Source organism: Myotis brandtii, unplaced genomic scaffold, assembly GCF_000412655.1.
Source record: "Myotis brandtii unplaced genomic scaffold, ASM41265v1 scaffold373, whole genome shotgun sequence".
Lineage (NCBI taxonomy): Eukaryota > Metazoa > Chordata > Mammalia > Chiroptera > Vespertilionidae > Myotis > Myotis brandtii.
This window is the reverse complement of record NW_005364339.1, coordinates 957697-975559: the sequence shown is the minus strand read 5'-3', so window position 1 is coordinate 975559 and position 17863 is coordinate 957697. Positions and strand designations below refer to the sequence as shown.

Below are 17863 nucleotides of genomic sequence, written 5' to 3'. Positions count from 1 at the left end.
CACAATGAATGTGCCCAGTTATCAGGTACCTTTCAGCTAGATAAAAAATACTCTTATACTCTACTATTCCTGAGTGATTCTCAATACAGGGAACTTATAATGAAAAATGTATAACAGTAGGTATAATTAATTTAAAACTACATCTATAGTCCCAGATGGTGAGATACTAAATTCTATGTTACCTAAGGCAAGAAGCTTATCTTTTTTTGCATCACTCTGAGGCAGTGATTTGAACTGAATGTATTTACTGCATCAATAAGCTCAAGTCCAGTATATTTTAATAGTTGCAATATCTACACAGTAAACCTTAGTCATAGCCCCAAAATGGATATACCAAACAGCAGCAGTTGAACACACAGATGTCCATTTGTATCCACGAGCAATTCATTATATTGGAAGCATACCTACAGCTCCATTTAAAGTCTGAAAAATTTTGCATTTGTGATCCAATGTGATGTTAAGAGCTTCCTAAAATAAGAACAGAGATAATATTAAAAACGACAATGGAACAACAAACACTATATGTTAATATAGTTTGTTCTTTAAAAAAATTAAATTCCGTATGTAAATTATTCCAGCAATATTTTTCAGAAAGATTATAATTTTACTATTGATTAAATTAGAGGATAGAATGTATGGGAAAGCATTCATGCTGTTTTCCAAGTATTTCCACATCTCCACCTTCTGACTAATTCTGACCAGTGAATTGTTAGCAGAAGTAAAATGAATCACTTCCCATCTGGAGATGTCATTGCCAGTTGGAGACCCTAAGTGTGCTACTTCTCTCTGGCACATGAACCAGCAAGGTTGGAGATAGCTGCTTTATCAGCTAGGGCCCCACTCCCCTCTACCAAGTGACTACAATAAGCAGGAACCCCTGTTAAGCTGTTGAGCTTGGGGGTTATTATTGCAGCATAAACGGCCTGATTGCCAACAGGCTGGCAATTAATCTGCTTTACAAACCTTATGATTCTCGCTCAGCCCAGTGTGGCTCAGTGTTTGAGCGTTAACCTATGAACCAGGAGGTTGGGGTTCAATTCCGGAGTTGCTGGTTTGACCCCCCCAGTGTAGGGTGTGCAGGAAGCAACCAATCAATGATGCTCTCTCATCACTGATGTTTCTATCTCTCTCTTCCTCTCCCTCTCTGAAATCAATAAAAATATATTTTAAAAAACCCTTATGATTCTCAATGCAGTTTTTCAGCTACATTGCTCTTCACAATAATATTCCTAAAAGTATTGTGCATGCTATTGTGGATTGAAACTTTGTGCTCCCTCAAAATTTCTATGTTGAAGCTCTAACCGCAAAGAGGGTTAAGTTCAGGTTATAAGAGGGGGTCCCTCATGATGTAAATTTTGCCCTTATGAGAAGAAATTAGTGTTTACACACCTGTGCTTGCCCTCCCTCTCCCTTTCCTTCTCCCTCTGTCTGTCTCTTTCTTCCTCTATCTATCCCATGTGAGGACCAAGTGAGGAAGAGAGTTTTCATCAGAAACTGACCATGTTAGCAACCTTATCTCAGACTTCTAGACTCTTTGAAAACAATTTTTTCTATTGTTTAAAAAACCATCTAGTCTATGGTATTTGGTTATGACAATCCAAGAAGACTAAGACGTATACTAAGCATACTCTTATGCTTAGAGAGAAATTTAAACAGGATTTAGACAACCAAAAATATTACAAACACAACAGTGAGGAAGAACCCTAAGCAAAGACAACTAAATAAGACTCAAAGCACTTTCCTAGTTGAACTACAAGAAAAGATGAGCAGCATGCTGCACCCACATTAAGAGGAGGTTTCTCTCCAGATGAGAGGCCAAATCCCTCAGGCTTGCCGTGGCAGGCACACAGAGGGAAAGTAAAATATAGAGATGAAGAAAAATAGCTTAAGAATGGAGTTTCTTAAGTATTAAGTGTCTAATGAAAATATTTAGGTCACTAAAGTACTTATCTAAGAAACAGAAACAATATAGCTGCAAATTCACTGTAAAATGTACTTTTAAGAAAATCTTGTTTCATAATGACAACACCCATGAATACACAATTCAGTAAATTCTAGAACTGTAACAGTTATATTAGGTAAATATATTTAAAATATTGTTAAATTTGAGCTTTGGTTATACTTTTCTCCACAGTTTCATTTAAATCAATCTCAGGACTGCTATTTGCCCCAACATCACTCCCCTCCCCCCTTAATTACAGAATTCAGATTTCTAGCAAGATACATATACTACAAATAAAAGACAGCATTTCCTTTGCATATTATATGTAGCCACACAAATATGTTGCAGTCAAAGAAAAAATACAAGAAAGTATTTTGTGAGAAGGGAGTTGACAAAACTGAGATGGTCCCTTATTTACTCTTCTGCCTGCTAACTGCCGGGAAGCTCCAGCAGCCTTCCTGGACAAGGGGGTTACATTGAAAATGGGAGCAGGAGCTATTACATACCCTCTTCAGTGGATCAATGTAAATTTTAGTATAAAATAGCTGATCATCATCATTATCCTGAAGGTTCCACTGTTGAACTATACGGTTGATATATGGAGCATAACCAATAAATCCTGCAATACAACAGAGAGAGAATATAGAATTTAGTAGTCAAAGACCAAAACTCATGTGTATGTTAATTCTATTGACCAAATACACAGGTATAGAACCCATTAGGTAAAATCCTTAGGCTGGAACATCACAGTTCATCATGAGAGAAATATGAGTTATTGAGACTCTTTTGTTTTATATGTAAATTGCAATAGAGTGAGTTTTAATATCAATTGCAAATCAAAGATTCTTTCAATAAAAAAGCCCCAAAATTAACTTATACAAGAGGGGCAACTAATATGTTTCAGTTACTAGGAAAAGAATAGACTAGAGAAAAGAATGCTCTTTCTGGCCTTCTAAAATGCTCTTCTTGGATCCTTTATACAGTATTCACTGTTTCTGAAACAGAAAATCTCTACTACAGTTGTTTTCCTGTCTGTACCAGAGATGTTAACACAATCAAATGCTGGATTTGTCACCGACTATAAACATTTCAAAGGAATGTTATATCTAGGACATTTTGGTAATTTTTCCTTTACTTTAGCTAGTCATTACAGTACCTGCTAAGCCATTTTCTGGCTAGCTTTTGTGTGTCAGCGTCTGGAGAAAGGAAGTCTAAAATAGGATTGTTCCCCTTGGCCTTAGAACATAAGCATTAAGTTTGCCAACAAAAACTGTCTATTAAAAACACAGACAGCAGGATCATTTTTCCCTTGGTTGAGTCTTCCTCTGAGTTTCAGAAATGCAGCCAAACAATGTCTCATTGACATGTAATACTTTTTAAAAGAGACCAATATTACTCCTCTGAATTAAAAGAAACTGAATTTTACCCTTAAAATTAAAATTTCATCAAAAGAATAAAAGAAATAAGTCCAGCAATTTTACTGCTACCTAGAGAAAATAAGACAAAATAAGAACATGGCTAAACCAACCACTGGTTGCTCATTTTAATTATTTTTACCAAATAAAAAAAATCTTAAAACACTGAAAAATGGAAACTATGAGTGAGGAGTAAGTCGATGCTGCACAGACATACACACAGGAACAAACTGTAATTACAAGTAAAATACAGAAAAACTTCCTGAATAATCAACAGAAGACTTGATGAACAGAACCCTGATCCTGAGGATGAAAAGAGGAAACCGAATAGAGATTGGTAGGAGGGGAGGAGGCACTGGTGAGCTGGTGGGCTCCCACAGATAACAACTGAAGTTCAGGAAAGATATCTCAGCTGTGAGGGATTGCCACTGAGAACTCTGGGGTCTAATCCCCAAGCTGGGACCCCCAGCAGAGAGCACCAGAACTGAGAAGAGTACACACATAACAGATGGCTGTAAAAAGCAGTGGGGTTGCTGTTTTCCAGGGAGAGACAGCTGGAAATTCAGGCATCCTCATAAAGTGCCAACACACAAAATTCCCTGTGGAGCCAATCACCTTGTGCTCTGGCAGAGGGAGGGCAGAGTGGACTGGAGTTATGTGAGCAGAAGCCAGGATTGGGGGCTTTGGGGTTAGATCTCAGAAGGCAGAAACCTTAGTCTCCTGTGCTGACTCATTCGTTCATGCAGACATTGGCTATATAGGTGGCTTTGCCTTGGGGAAAGACAGCTGATGACCACCCTGTTGGAAAACACCTTGCCCCACCGGGTGGAATTTCTGAGATCCATTAATAGACTGAGAATAACAGTTAGCTTCCACACAGAAGCAATTGCCCCACTCTGTGAAAAACTATCACCACACCTAAGAATGATTGCCTGAGGGCTATTCAAGATGGAATCCTATCAGTCTGTAGGCAGAGGCAGTCTCTGGAGGCTTTGAGTATTTCCCTGATCTAATTGAGTATTTCCCAGTCTAATTAGGATTTGACACTGCCCTGCACTAGAGATTGAGATGTAGCAGATCTCCCTAATACATAGTCACAAACCCAAAAAGGCAGCAAAAATGAGGAGACAAAGAAACAACCCACAAATGAAAGAACAAGAGAATTCCCCAGAAGAAGAGATAAATGAAATGGAGATAAGAAATATATCTGATACAGACTTCAGAATAATGATGGTAAAGATGCTCAACAGCATGAGAAAAGGTATAGTTAACTATGAAAAAAGAAATAAAAAATTACATAGCAAAAATAAAGAACACATTGCAAGGAATACACAGCAGATTAGGGGAATCTGAGGATTGAATCAGTGAATTAGAAGACAGTGTTGAAAAAATCACTCAATCAGAGAACCAAAAAGAAAAAAACAAAGAAAAAAAATAGGAGGACAGCTTAAAGGAGTTGTGGGACAACGTGAAACGTAACAATATTAGAATAGCAAGAGTGCCAGAAGAGGCAGAAATGGAGTAAGGTATAGAGAAAGTGTTTGAAGAAATAATGGCAGAAAATTCCCTAACATAGTAAAGGAAAAAGTCACACAAGTCCAGGAGGCATAGAGAACCTCAAGCAAGAAACACAAAAAGGCCCACACCCAGACACATCATAATTAAAATACCAAAAATAAAAGACGAGAGAATCTTAAAGGCAGTAAGAGAAAACCAAGCTGTTATCTACAAAAGGGCTCCAATAAGGCTGACACCGATTTCTTATCAGAAACTCTGCAGGCCAGAAGGAATGGCATGAAGTACTCAAAGTGAGGATGAGTGTACATTGGACTTTTCTATGAGATGATGAGCTTATTCTGAAAATAAACACAAGCTAGAAGATGGGATGAATCCAGGAAAGAGAAAAGTCAGACCTTTCTTAAGGGAATTCTACCAGACATGCATAGATAGAGGCTCCAATGTCAAAGTTAATGCCGTTGATATTTCTGGAATGACCTCACAGAACATACCCTTTGAAAGGAGACTACTTCCTTGAAAGCCCAGGGTAAGTGTGGTTATTTAATGGATATGCTGTTAAGAAACATTCTGGCTCCTTTCATTAACAAAGGTGGAGCACTCGAACTGGATGGTCCCAGAACCCTCACACTCACTATGTGCATAGCTCTACTTTATCTTCCCTGTCCCATACCTTACTGTCCTCACCCCACAATCCCTATCGAGTTTCTTATCTCAATGCATGAAACAAACTTCCCAAATGAAAAAAAAAAAGATAAAAATAGACCATTAGCTTTTTCCCCAACCTCAGGTTCCCAAATGCCAATCTGACAATCTGACCTTTAAAATAAACCTGATTTTACATCCACTTCTCCAACTACTCCAGTAGTATTTTAGATAAGACAACAATCATTCCTCACCTTGTTTACTGAATCTAAGCTACCATGGTGTGTAAACAGCACTATTCTTTTTTGGATCACTGGGAAAGAAAATAAAAACTTCCTGTTAATCTACAACAAGACACTAATGGTGAGTGAATCCAGACTTCAGAGATAATAAAATGTGGAAAAGTATGTCTTAAAATTAATGAAATACAGTAATTTTCTGTCTCCTAATTGCTCTCCCTACATCTATTCCTGTCCTCCTTCATTATATTCACAATTCATCTAGAATGTTCTTTCCCTAATAGGATCGTGGTGCTATCTTTCTTGCTGAAGACAGTTCAAATTAGTCTTCATACATTCAAGCTAAAATCCAGCATTAGTACAACATACGAGGTCTTGCCAACTTCTCCAGCTTTTAACACTTTTATTCTCTCACTCTAAGTTCCAGCCATGCAGACCTACTTCCAAATACTAAAAATAAAACACACACACAAAGAGTCTGTCCAAACTTCATATTTCTGCACATACTCTTCACTCTGCTACAATGATCTTCTTAACCTTCTAACCCCCTATTCAACCTTCAGGTCTCAGCTAGCTCAAATGTCATTTTCTCCAGAGCTTCTCCTGAATTCCAGAACAGGTCTCTGCTGTGTTCCCATAATACTCTGTGTTAAACATCACCACACTCTATGAATTGCCTCTTTATCTGTTTGTCTTTCCCTCCAGACTAAAGAGTCCTTGGAGTAAGGGGTTGTGTCTTGTACACTGTCACATCCCCAGGGCCACACATGGTGCCTGACACCTAAAGATTTGCTTAAAATTGACAACACATGAAGAACCAATGAAAGAGGTTACCAGCCAAATAAGTACACCAGCCAGAGGATTTTCTTCAAATAATTCAGTCAGTGAACTCTCTACTAGCTGAATTAAGTTTCTTGTCAATGCATTAAATACATTGCAAATTACAATCATATGCCTAGCTAGAGTTAGTTGCTGTTGTGTCTTTAGGGAGATCAGCCTCAGTTGAAGAGAAAAAAATTAATATAATTAGAAAGCAAGCTTGAAAACAAAATGATCAGAAAAAAAAGCAATACAGGCTAAGTCTAGATGTGCCAATTATGTGTAGCAGATTATGCTCATTGTTGGCACTCAGAAGAAAGACAGATCCCTAAAAACTGAGCCAGTCATAGAAGAATTTATTGAGGAAATTAATCTTGAGCAATCTCTAGAATGAAGGGTAGAATTTAGTGTGAGCATATTTAGGAGGAAATAACCGTGGGATACTGAAAAGAGGCCCATCTGTCATTTTATTGTTTTCACTCTCTTAGTAAAAAAAATAAAATAAATATAAAAATCTTTTTCAGGAGGGTTAGAATTATAAATTTTTGGGATTGAATTAACTGAAGTAATTTTAAATTTACTCTTAAGTTCTCAAATAGAGTCATTCTTCTCTCTCCTCATCTTAGCATAGACTTCCTCTTTTTCCTGCATCATATTCCTATTCAGCTTAGAAAAATATATATTATATCCTGAGGAAGTCTATGGAAAATTATTCTGAAAGTTAAAAGTTTTAAAAACACTGAACAGAGCTGTACATGAGGTCAGCATTTATCTGTTTCAGCCAATGTTAGCAACCCATCAATTTCTCATACAAAAAGTCATAGTGACCTGCAGTTGAAGAGCAGTCACTTAGCACCACTTACTCAAAATGGCAAACATGTCCCTAGTGACACAATGTTCAAATGGTTGGCCATGAGTTTGCTGGGATGATGGCCTATGGGTCTAATTGGAACTGCAATTTCCCCAAAAGCACTTTTATTTTTTTTTTTATTAGATTTTCCTTGACAATCCCCTGGCCTCCCCTACCCCCCAGTGTCTTATGTCCATTGGTTTTGCTTATATGCATGCATACAAGTCCTTCGGTTGATCTCTTACCCCCTTCCCTCCTGCCCCCCAACCCTCCCCAGCCTTCCCGCTGCAGTTTGACAATCTGTTTGAGGCAGCTCTGCCTCTGTATCTATTATTGTTCAAAAGTTTATAATGGTCTCTATTATCCATGAATGTGTGAGATCATGTGGTATTTTTCCTTCATTGACTGGCTTATTTCACTTAGCATAATGCTCTCCAGTTCCATCCATGCTGTTGCAAATGGTAAGAGTTCCTTCTTTTTTACAGCAGCATAGTATTCCATCGTGTAGATGTACCACAGTTTTCTAATCCATTCATCTACTGATGGGCACTTAGGCTGTTTCCAAATCTTAGCTATGGTGAATTGTGCTGCTATGAACATAGGGGTGCATATATCCTTTCTGATTGGTGTTTTTGGTTTCTTGGGATATATTCCTAGAAGTGGGATCACAGGGTCAAATGGGAGTTCCATTTCCAGCTTTTTGAGGAAACTCCATACTGTCTTCCATAGTGGCTGCACCAGTCTGCATTCCCACCAGCAGTGCATGAGTGTTCCTTTTTCTCCACATCCTCTCCAGCACTTGTCGTTTGTTGATTTGTTGATGATAGCCATTCTGACAGGTGTGAGATGGTACCTCATTGTTGTTTTGATTTGCATCTCTCGGATGATTAGCGGCTTTGAGCATGTTTTCATATGTCTCTTGGCTTTCTGAATGTCCTCTTTTGAAAGGTGTCTATTTAGGTCCTTTGCCCATTTTTTGATTGGATTGTTTATCTTCCTTTTGTTAAGTTGTATGAGTTCCCTATAAATTTTGGAGATTAGGCCCTTATCAGAAATCAACAAATGACAAGTGCTGGAGAGGATGTGGAGAAAAAGGAACACTTCTGCACTGCTGGTGGGAATGCAGACTGGTGCAGCCACTATGGAAGACAGTATGGAGTTTCCTCAAAAAACAAAACATGGAACTCCCATTTGACCCTGTGATCCCACTTCTAGGAATATATCCCAAGAAACCAGAAACACCAATCAGAAAGGATATATGCACCCATATGTTCATAGCAGCACAATTCACCATAGCTAAGATCTGGAAACAGCCTAAGTGCCCATCAGTAGATGAATAGATTAGAAAACTGTGGTACATCTACACGATGGATTACTATGCTGCTGTAAAAAAGAAGGAATTCTTACCATTTGCAACAGCATGGATGGAACTGCAGAGCATTATGCTAAGTGAAATAAGCCATTCAATGAAAGAAAAATACCACATGATCTCACTCAGTTATTGATAATTAAGACCATTATAAACTGATGAGCAAAAATAGATACACAGGCAAAGCAACATCGAACAGACTTTCAAACTACAGTGGGAAGACTGGGGATGGTTGGGGGGTGGGGGTGGGGTAAGAGATCAACTGAAGGACTTGTATGCATGTATACGAGCATAACCAATGGACACAAGATACTGGGGGGCATGTGAGGCCAGAGGAGGGTCAAGGGGAGAAAAAAAAAGGAGACATATATAATACTCTTTGTAATACTTTAAGCAATAAAACAATTAAAAAAACAAAAAACAAAAAAATAAAATGGAATGAAATAAATAAGCACCTATCAATAATAATCTTAAATGTAAATGGATTAAATGCTCCAATCAAAAAACATAGGGTAGCTGATTTGAGCTAAAAACATGAACCAACTATATATCCTGACTACAAGAGAGCCACAGAGGATGAGAGTGAAGGGATGGAAAAAAATTGTCCATGCAAATGAAAAAGAAATAAAAAAGCTGGAGTAGCAATACTCATATGACAAAATACACTTCAAAATGAAGGCCATAACAAGAGATAAAAAGGTCACTACAGAATATTAAAGGGATTGATCCAATAAGAGGATATAATCATGGTAAATATATATGCACCCAGTATAGGAGCACCTAAATATATATATATTGCTAGAGACTTTAACAGAGAAATTGACAAAAATACAATCATAGTAGGGGACTTTAACACCTTGTTGACTTCACTGGATAGATGTTCTAAAAAACTTAACAAGGAAATAGTGACTTGAAAGGAAACACTGGATCATATGGATTTAATAGACATTTATAGAACATTTTACCCCAAAGTAGCAGAACACATTCTTCTCAAGTGCACATGGATCATACACAAAGAGAGACCACATGTTAGGACACAAAACAAGTCTCTACAAGTTTAAGAAGATTGAAATCATATCAAGCATCTTCTCAAATCACAGTGGAATGAAATTAGAAATGAACTATAGTAAAAACACACAAAATTATTCCATGTTATTAAACAACTAGAGGTCTGTTGCACAAAATGTGTGCACAGATGTCATCCCTAGGCCTGGCCGGTGATTGTAGCATAAGCATCTGGCATGGAAGGGCAGATGCTAGCTGACCTCTGGGCCCTGGGCAGCACCTGGGCCTCCACTTGCCTTGGCCTGGTGCAGCCAACTCACCTACTCCACCCTCCTGCCATGGTTCGGGACCTATTGGGGCTTGCAGCGCCTCCACTGCCGCCGCTGCCAGTGCCGTGTCGCCAAAGCCTGCCATGTTCTGCGCTGCCCCTGGTGGTCATAGCATGTCATAGCGAGTGGTCGAACTCCTGGTCTCCTCATCAAACGACCACCCGAGGGGACAATTTGCAAATTAGACTTTTATTATATAGGATGTTCTTAAACAATGAATGGCTTACCAATGAGATCAAGAAAGAAATAAAAACCTTCCTGGAAACAAATGAAAATGAACACAAAACAGCCCAAAATCTCTAGAACACAGCAAAAGCAGTCTTGAGAGGGAAGTTCATAGCACTACAGAACAACCTCAAAAAAAATAAGGAAAATTAAAAATAAACTATTTAACCCTACAACTTAAAGAACTAGAAAGAGAACAACAAGAAAAGCCCAGAGTAAGTAGAAGGAAGGAAATAATAAAGATTAGAGCAGTAATAAATAACAGAGACTAAAAAAACAAATAAATAAAAAAACCCCTGTGAACCCAAGAGCTGGTTTTTTGAAAGGATAAACAATATTGATGAACCATTACCCATCAAAGAGAGAGGACCCAAATAAATAAAATCAGAAATAAAAGTGGAGAAGTAACCACTGGCACTGTGGAAATACAAAGGATTGTAAGAAAATACTAAGAACAACTATATGCCAGAAAGCTGGACAATGTGGATTAAATGGAAAAATTCATAAAAAAAATGCAATCTTCCAAAACTGAATGAGAAAGAATCAGAAAACCTGAATAGGCCAATAACAACTAATGAAATAGAAGCAGTAATAAAAAAACTCCCAGCAAACTCCCAGTAGACACTAAGTGACTACTGAAGTTTTGGGGGAGTCAAAAGTTATGTGTGAATTTTTGACTATGGGAGGATCAGTGCAATTAAGCCCACAACCAGATGGCTTTACAGGGGAGTTTTAGCAAACATTCAAAGAACTAACACCTATATTCCTCAAACTATTCCAAAAAATACAGGAGGAAGGAACACTTCCAAGCTCTTTTTATGAGGCTAGCATTATCCTAATTCCAAAACCATGTAAAGACACTACAAAGAAAATTACAGGCCAATATCCCTGATGCACATAGATCCTAAAGTCCTCAACAAAATAATAGCAAATCAGATCCAGCAATATATTAAAAAGATCATATACCATGACCAAATGGGATTTATTCCAGGGATTCAAGGGTGGTATAACATTCACAAATCAATAAACAAATACATCACATAAACAAACTGAAAGACAAAAATCACATGAGCATATCTATAGATGTAGAGAAAGCATTTGACAAAATCCAACATACATTTTTGATAAAAACTCTCAGCAAAGGGGGGATAGAGGGAGCATATCTGAACATGATAAAGGCTTATATGACAAATCTGCAGCCAACATCATACTCAATGGGCAAAAACTAAAATCATATTCCCTAAGAACAGGAACAAGACAGGGATGTCCGCTTTCACCACCCTTATTCAAAATAATATTGGAAGTCCTAGCCATATCGATCCGACAAGAAGAAGAAATAAAAGGGATCCAAATGGGAAAGTAGGAAGTAAAATTCTCATTATTTGCAGATGACATGATCTTTTACATTGAAAACCCTAAAGAGCCCATCAAAAAACTACTAAATTTAATAAATGAATTTGGCAATTAGCAGGATACAAAACGAATACCCAAAAATCGATGGCCTTTTTTATACACCAATAATGAATTTTCAGAAAGAAAAACTAAACAAACAATCCTATTTACCAATGCAACAAAAAATTAAGATCCTTAGGAATAAACTTAACTAAGGAGGTAAAAGACTTGTATTCGGAAAATGACAGTAACTTGTAAAAGAGATAGACGAAGACATAAATAAGGGGGAAAATATTCTGTGTTTATGAATTGGCAGAATCAACATCATAAAATGTCCATACTACCTAAGACAATCTAAAGATTCAATGCAATTCTCATTGAAATACCAACAGCATATTTCACAGAACTAGAAAAATACTCCAAAAATTTATATGGAATCAAAAAATACCCCAAATAGGTTTAGCAATTCTGAGAAAGCAGAACAAAGTTGGAGGAAACACAATACCAGATATCAAGTTATACTACAAAGTCACCGTAATCAAAACAGCCTGGTAGTGGCACAAGAACAGGCATAGAGATCAATGGAACAGAACAGAGAGCCCAGAAATTGATCCAAGCCATTCAACTCAATTAATTTTTGACAAAGGAGGCAAGAGCATACAATTGAGTCAAGACATTCTCTTCAATAAATGGTGTTGGGAATATTGGGCAGATACATGCAAAAAAAAAAAATGAAAATAGGCCACCAACTTACACCATACACAATAATAAACTCCAAATGGATAAAAGACTTAAATGTAAGTCATGGAACCATAAAAATCCTAGAAGAAACCATAGGCAGCAATATCTCAAACACCTCTCATAGCATTATATTTTCAGATAAATCTAGGGCAAAAAAACTAAGGAGAAAAATAAACAAATGGGAATACATCAAGATAAAAAGCTTCTGCACAGCAAAAGAAACCATCAACAAAACAAAAAGGGAGCCCACTGTATGGGAATACATATTTGGCAATGATACATTGATAAAGGATTAACATCTAAAATATATAAGGCACTCATACAACTTAACAAAAGGAAGACAAACAATCCAATTAAAAGATGGGCAAAGTACCTAACTAGACACTTCCCCAAAGTGGACATACAGATGGCCAAGAGACATATGAAAACATGCTCAAAGTCACTGATCATCAGAGAGATGCAAATTAAAATGACAGTGAGGTATCTCACAGTTGTCAGAATGACTACTACCAACCAATTATCTAATGACAAGTGCTGGTGGAGAAAAGGGACTCCTAGTACACTACTGGTGGGAATGCAGACTGGTGTAGCCATTATTGAAAACAGTATGGTGTTTCCTCAAAAAATTAAATATGGAATTGCCATTTGACCCCATTTCTAGGAATATATCCTATGAAACCCAAAACACCAATCAGAAAGAATGAATGCACCCTTATGTTCATAGTAGCACCATTTACAACAGTTCATATCTGAAAACAGCAAAAGTGCCCATTAGTAGATGAGTGGATAAAAAAACTGTGGTACATTTATACCATGGAGTACTATACAGAAGTAAAAAAGAAGAATCTCTTACCTTTTGAGACAGCATGGAGAGGCCTAGAGAGTATCATGCTAAGTGAAATACGTCAGTCATAGAAAGAGAAGTATTGCAGGATCTCACTCATGTGGAATCTAATTAACAAAATAAACTGATGACTGGAGTGGATCCAGTGACATGGAAGCATGGAACAGAGTTGTGAAATTTCTGAGGGAAGATGCGGGTAAGTGGATGGGTGGGAGGTAACCAACCAAAGACCTTGTATGCATATATGCATAATCCATGGATGCAATCAGTAGGGTAGTAAGTGCCTGCGGGGGGGTGGGTAGTGCTGGAGGGTGTTGATGGAGGGGGGAAGGGGACATATGTAATACTTTCAACAATAACGATTAAAAATGAAGAAAAAAAACACTGAACAATGCAATTTTTAATCCTGTGATCAATCTTCTCTGATGAAAAATACATGCAAGCAGACCATGACATTTTACTGTTTTTCAAAAAATATGTTCCCTTATTTTTTGTATAAGTCCCAAACACCCTAAAAAAATGACAAGTAATTACAGTTGACCCTTTAACAACATGGGTTTGAACTACCTGAGTCCACTTAGATACAGATTTTTTTCAATAAATATACAGTTGGCCCTCTATATCCCTGGATTTCCTATATGTATATTCAACCAGTTGTGGATAGAAAATAGTAATTTTGATCCAAGGATGAGAATCAACATATGTGGAAGGCCAACTATATGCACTGTTTTACACCATTTTATATAAGACTTGAGAATCCATGGATTTTGCTAATTGGAACCAATTTCCCTCAGACACTAAGTGACTACTGAAGTTTTGGGGGAGTCAAAAGTTATGTGTGAATTTTTGACTATGGGAGGATCAGTGCAATTAACCCCGTGCTGTCCAATGGTCAAATGTGCATCTATTTTCATAGTTATGTGATATATATTTTATACTAGAGGCCCAGTGCACAAAAATTTGTGCACTCAGGAGGGTCCCTCAGCCCAGCCTGTGCCCTCTCGCAGTCTGGGACCCCTCGGGGAATGACCACATACTGGCTTAGGCCTGCTCCCTGGAAGATTGGGCCTAAGCTGGCAGTCAGACATCCCTCTGGCAGCTTAGGAGCCCTCGGGAGATGTCCACTAGCCAGCGGGGAGCAGGACTAGCTGCAATCGGACATCCTTAGTACTGCTGTGGCGGGAGAGGCTCCCACCACCACCGCTGTACTGGCAGCTGGCAGCCTGGCTTGTGGCTGAGCAGAGCTCCCCCTGTGGGAGCACACTGACCACCAGGGGGCAGCTCCTGCATTGAGCGTCTTCCCCCTGGTGGTCAGTGTGTGTCATAGTGACCAGTCATTCCCAGTCGCTCTGCTGTTAGGGTCAATTTGCATATTACCCTTTTATTATATAGGATAGAGGCCTGGTGCATGGGTGGGAGCCGGCTGGTTTGCCCTGAAGGGTGTCCCGGATCAGGGTGGGGGTCCCGCTGGGGTGCCTGGCCAGCCTGGGTGAGGGGCTGATGGTTGTTTGCAGGCTGGCCACAGCCCCCAGCCACCCAAGTTCCCAGTGGAGGCTGGCTGGAAGCAGGTATCTGGGATTTATTTAGCTTCTATAATTGAAAATTTGTTGCCTTTTGTGGAGGCCACAGCTGGCTAGGGCTGGCGGGAAGCTTGGCTTCCTCCATCACCGGGGCAACCAAGCCTCCTGCTTGCTCCAGCTCCGTGGCTGCCGGTGGCCGGCCGCCATCTTGGTTGGGTTAATTTGCATATAGTCGCTCTGATTGGCTGGTGGGCGTGGCTTGGGCATAGCAAAGGTATGGTCAATTAGCATCTTTGTCTTTTATTAGTGTAGATGATTTATATTTTTCTATTAAACACATATTTCAAACAAATAAAATTTCTCATATTCTGAAATTTTCCTTATATGGAAACATGTTCACTCTCAATGATAGAGATTTTTTAAATTTAACGATATACTTAGAAACTAAACTCATGTCCCTTAAATAACTCTCAATATATTATTCATGACTCTGGCTAGCTCCATTGGTTGCATATTGTCCCCTGCACCAAAAGGTTGTTGGTTCAATTCCTGGTCAGAGCACATGGCCACAATCTCAGCTAGAGGGCTTGTAGTAGGCAGCCAATTGATATCAGTGTTTCTCTTTATCTCTCGCCCTCTCCCTTCTTCTCTCTCTGAAAATCAATAAAACTATTTTTTAAAAATATTTTATTCATGAAATTACATAAACTTTTATTGAGCGTATTTAGATTTTCTACCATCTCTTTAAGTATTTTATTACAAAACTAGAGGCCTGGTGTATGAATTTGTGCATGGGTAGAGTCCCTCGGCCTGGCAGCCAATCAGGGCCATTTGGGGGGCCATCCAGTTGGGGATAGGGACCGTGGGAGGTTGGCAGCTGGGAGGAGGGACCATGGGAGGTTAGCTGGTTGGGGGGAGGGACCACGGGAGGGTGGCCAGCTGGGAGGAGGGACCACAGAAGGTTGGCCAGCCATGGGAGGTTGGCTGTGGGAGAGCACTGACCATCAGGGGGAAGCTCCTGCATTGAGCATCTGCCCCTTGGTGGTCAGTGAGAGTCAGCAACTGGTTGACTGGTTGTTCGGTAATTAGGTCTTAACAGTTGCTTAGGCTTTTATATATATAGAAGCATGAGCATTATGTTTTGATGCCCTTGTATGATCTCTTTCCCACTTAAGAAATACTTTTCCTTAGTGAAACCTGCTCCCAGAGGCACTCAAATGGTAGGTGTCTTTTTGCTATGTCTACAATACTGTGCATCTGTCTGAAATTTAATTCCTGAGTAGCAATATCATGATCTAGATTTTACATATTTCATTATGCATGTTATGTTTGGGGAAAAATCATAAATACAAAATAAAACATCGCAGAATTCTACAGCAAAATGTTTTTTAAACTATCTAGAACTTAATAATTTAAAAGATTAGTCTTATTGAAGGCCTGACAGTTTTTAGGCAGAAGCAGCACCAATCTACAATTCTAGTGTTCAGACAAGAAGTCAAGAGTGAAAAGCCTCCTGAGGGAGAGACTTTGCCAGAGCATGTACTGGAACTCTAAGGGAAGCTGCTAAGACAATGAGGACGGAGTGACCAATAACAAAAATCCTAGGTTCTGACTTGAATATGGGAGTAAAATCCAAAGGTGGTAGTTAGATAGATTAGGAGAAAATACAATGGTCAAGAGATCCCCAAAACTATGAACTATAGTTGTATTGAGATTGAAGAGAAAAGGCGGGCTAAAAGTTGGAAGTAAAAACTGGAATATAAGGTTTTGGATGTGTTATATTTATATGGGCTAACAAAATTCTCAGGTACAACTATGAGTTATGGCTCAAGGTTGAGCATCGACCTATGAACCAGGAGGTCATGGTTAAATTCCTGGTCAAGGTGCATGCTCAGGTTGTCGGCTTGATCCCCAATAGGGGGCATGCAGGAGGCAGCTGATCAGTGATTCTCTCTCATCATTAATGTTTCTATATCTGTCTCCCTCTCCCTTCCTCTGTGAAATCAATAAAAAAAAAATATTTTTAAGTGCAGATGAAAAGAGCTGAAACTGAGACATCTCAGAGAACGTAAACTACTTGCTAAAGGTTTCATTCCATAACTGGCTGAGGAAAGCCTAGAATTCAGACATGCTGCTACTTAAAGGAGCACGTATGAGAACCAAGATGGCGGCATAGATAAACACCTGAACTTGCTGCCGCGTACAACCACATTTAAACTACAACTAAAAGACAAAACGAGTATCATCCAGAACCATGGGAAGGCTGGCTGAGTGGAAATTCTACAACTAGAAGGAAAGAGAAAAGCGCATTGAGTCCGGCAGGAGGTGGAAGTATAGAGGTACGGAGGTGCACGCGAAAGGGGCTGCTAGCTGGGTATGCTGTTGTCTTTTTCAATTGGGAGGGAGATACAAGCTCCCAACTGCTCTGAACTCCAGCTATAGGCAAAAATTTGGGGACCCAGACTGATACGGAGAGAAACTGTACTGTCTGGCATTGGGGTGGAATGTGAGGGCGGCTTCCTCGCAGAAGTGCTTGCAGTGTTCATTGTTCCTGCACGGGGCATGGGACACAGACCCCAGGACCTCTCAGAGACAAAGCAGACTGGCAGCCATTGCGGTTTGCCCCACCCTGGTGGTTCCCTGAAACCCTGCCCCACCCAATTTACATCCCCACCCAAGCTGTGCATGGAGGCTTTTGCATACTAATGGCCTGGCCTATCTCTGCCTAAAAACCTGTCAAACTGTATCTGGGTCAGAGAATCCCAGAGATTTCAAAAGAAGGCCTAAGGCTCATCAGCAGCCTGCATTACTTCACAGTGGCGACTCATCTGGGCACCTCCAAACCCCAAACAAAGAGGAGGAATCTGTAGATCTCTCTGTAGCTTCTGCTGGGTGGCCTCAGGCAGTGGTTGACTTTGCACCTCCTTGGAGATCCAAGAGCCAGTCTACCCAGTGGTCAGAGGGAGACCATCCAGATTACAACTCTTCACATCCATAAGAGACACACTCAGGG

At 39.4% G+C, this 17863-nt stretch overlaps 1 protein-coding gene across 3 annotated transcripts in view; it reads right to left on the bottom strand.

Annotated features, from left to right (window-relative positions):
- PLOD2 (procollagen-lysine, 2-oxoglutarate 5-dioxygenase 2) overlaps positions 1 to 17863 on the bottom strand; it is a 268114-nt gene that overhangs the window by 101933 nt on the left and 148318 nt on the right. For all 3 annotated transcript variants that reach the window (XM_005872258.2, XM_005872259.2, XM_005872261.2), the window contains 2 exons: positions 2449 to 2561; positions 405 to 468 (listed from right to left, as the gene is read on the bottom strand). In XM_005872258.2, coding sequence (XP_005872320.1) covers positions 405 to 468; positions 2449 to 2561 — 177 coding nt within the window. The remainder of the gene's footprint in view (positions 1 to 404; positions 469 to 2448; positions 2562 to 17863) is intronic.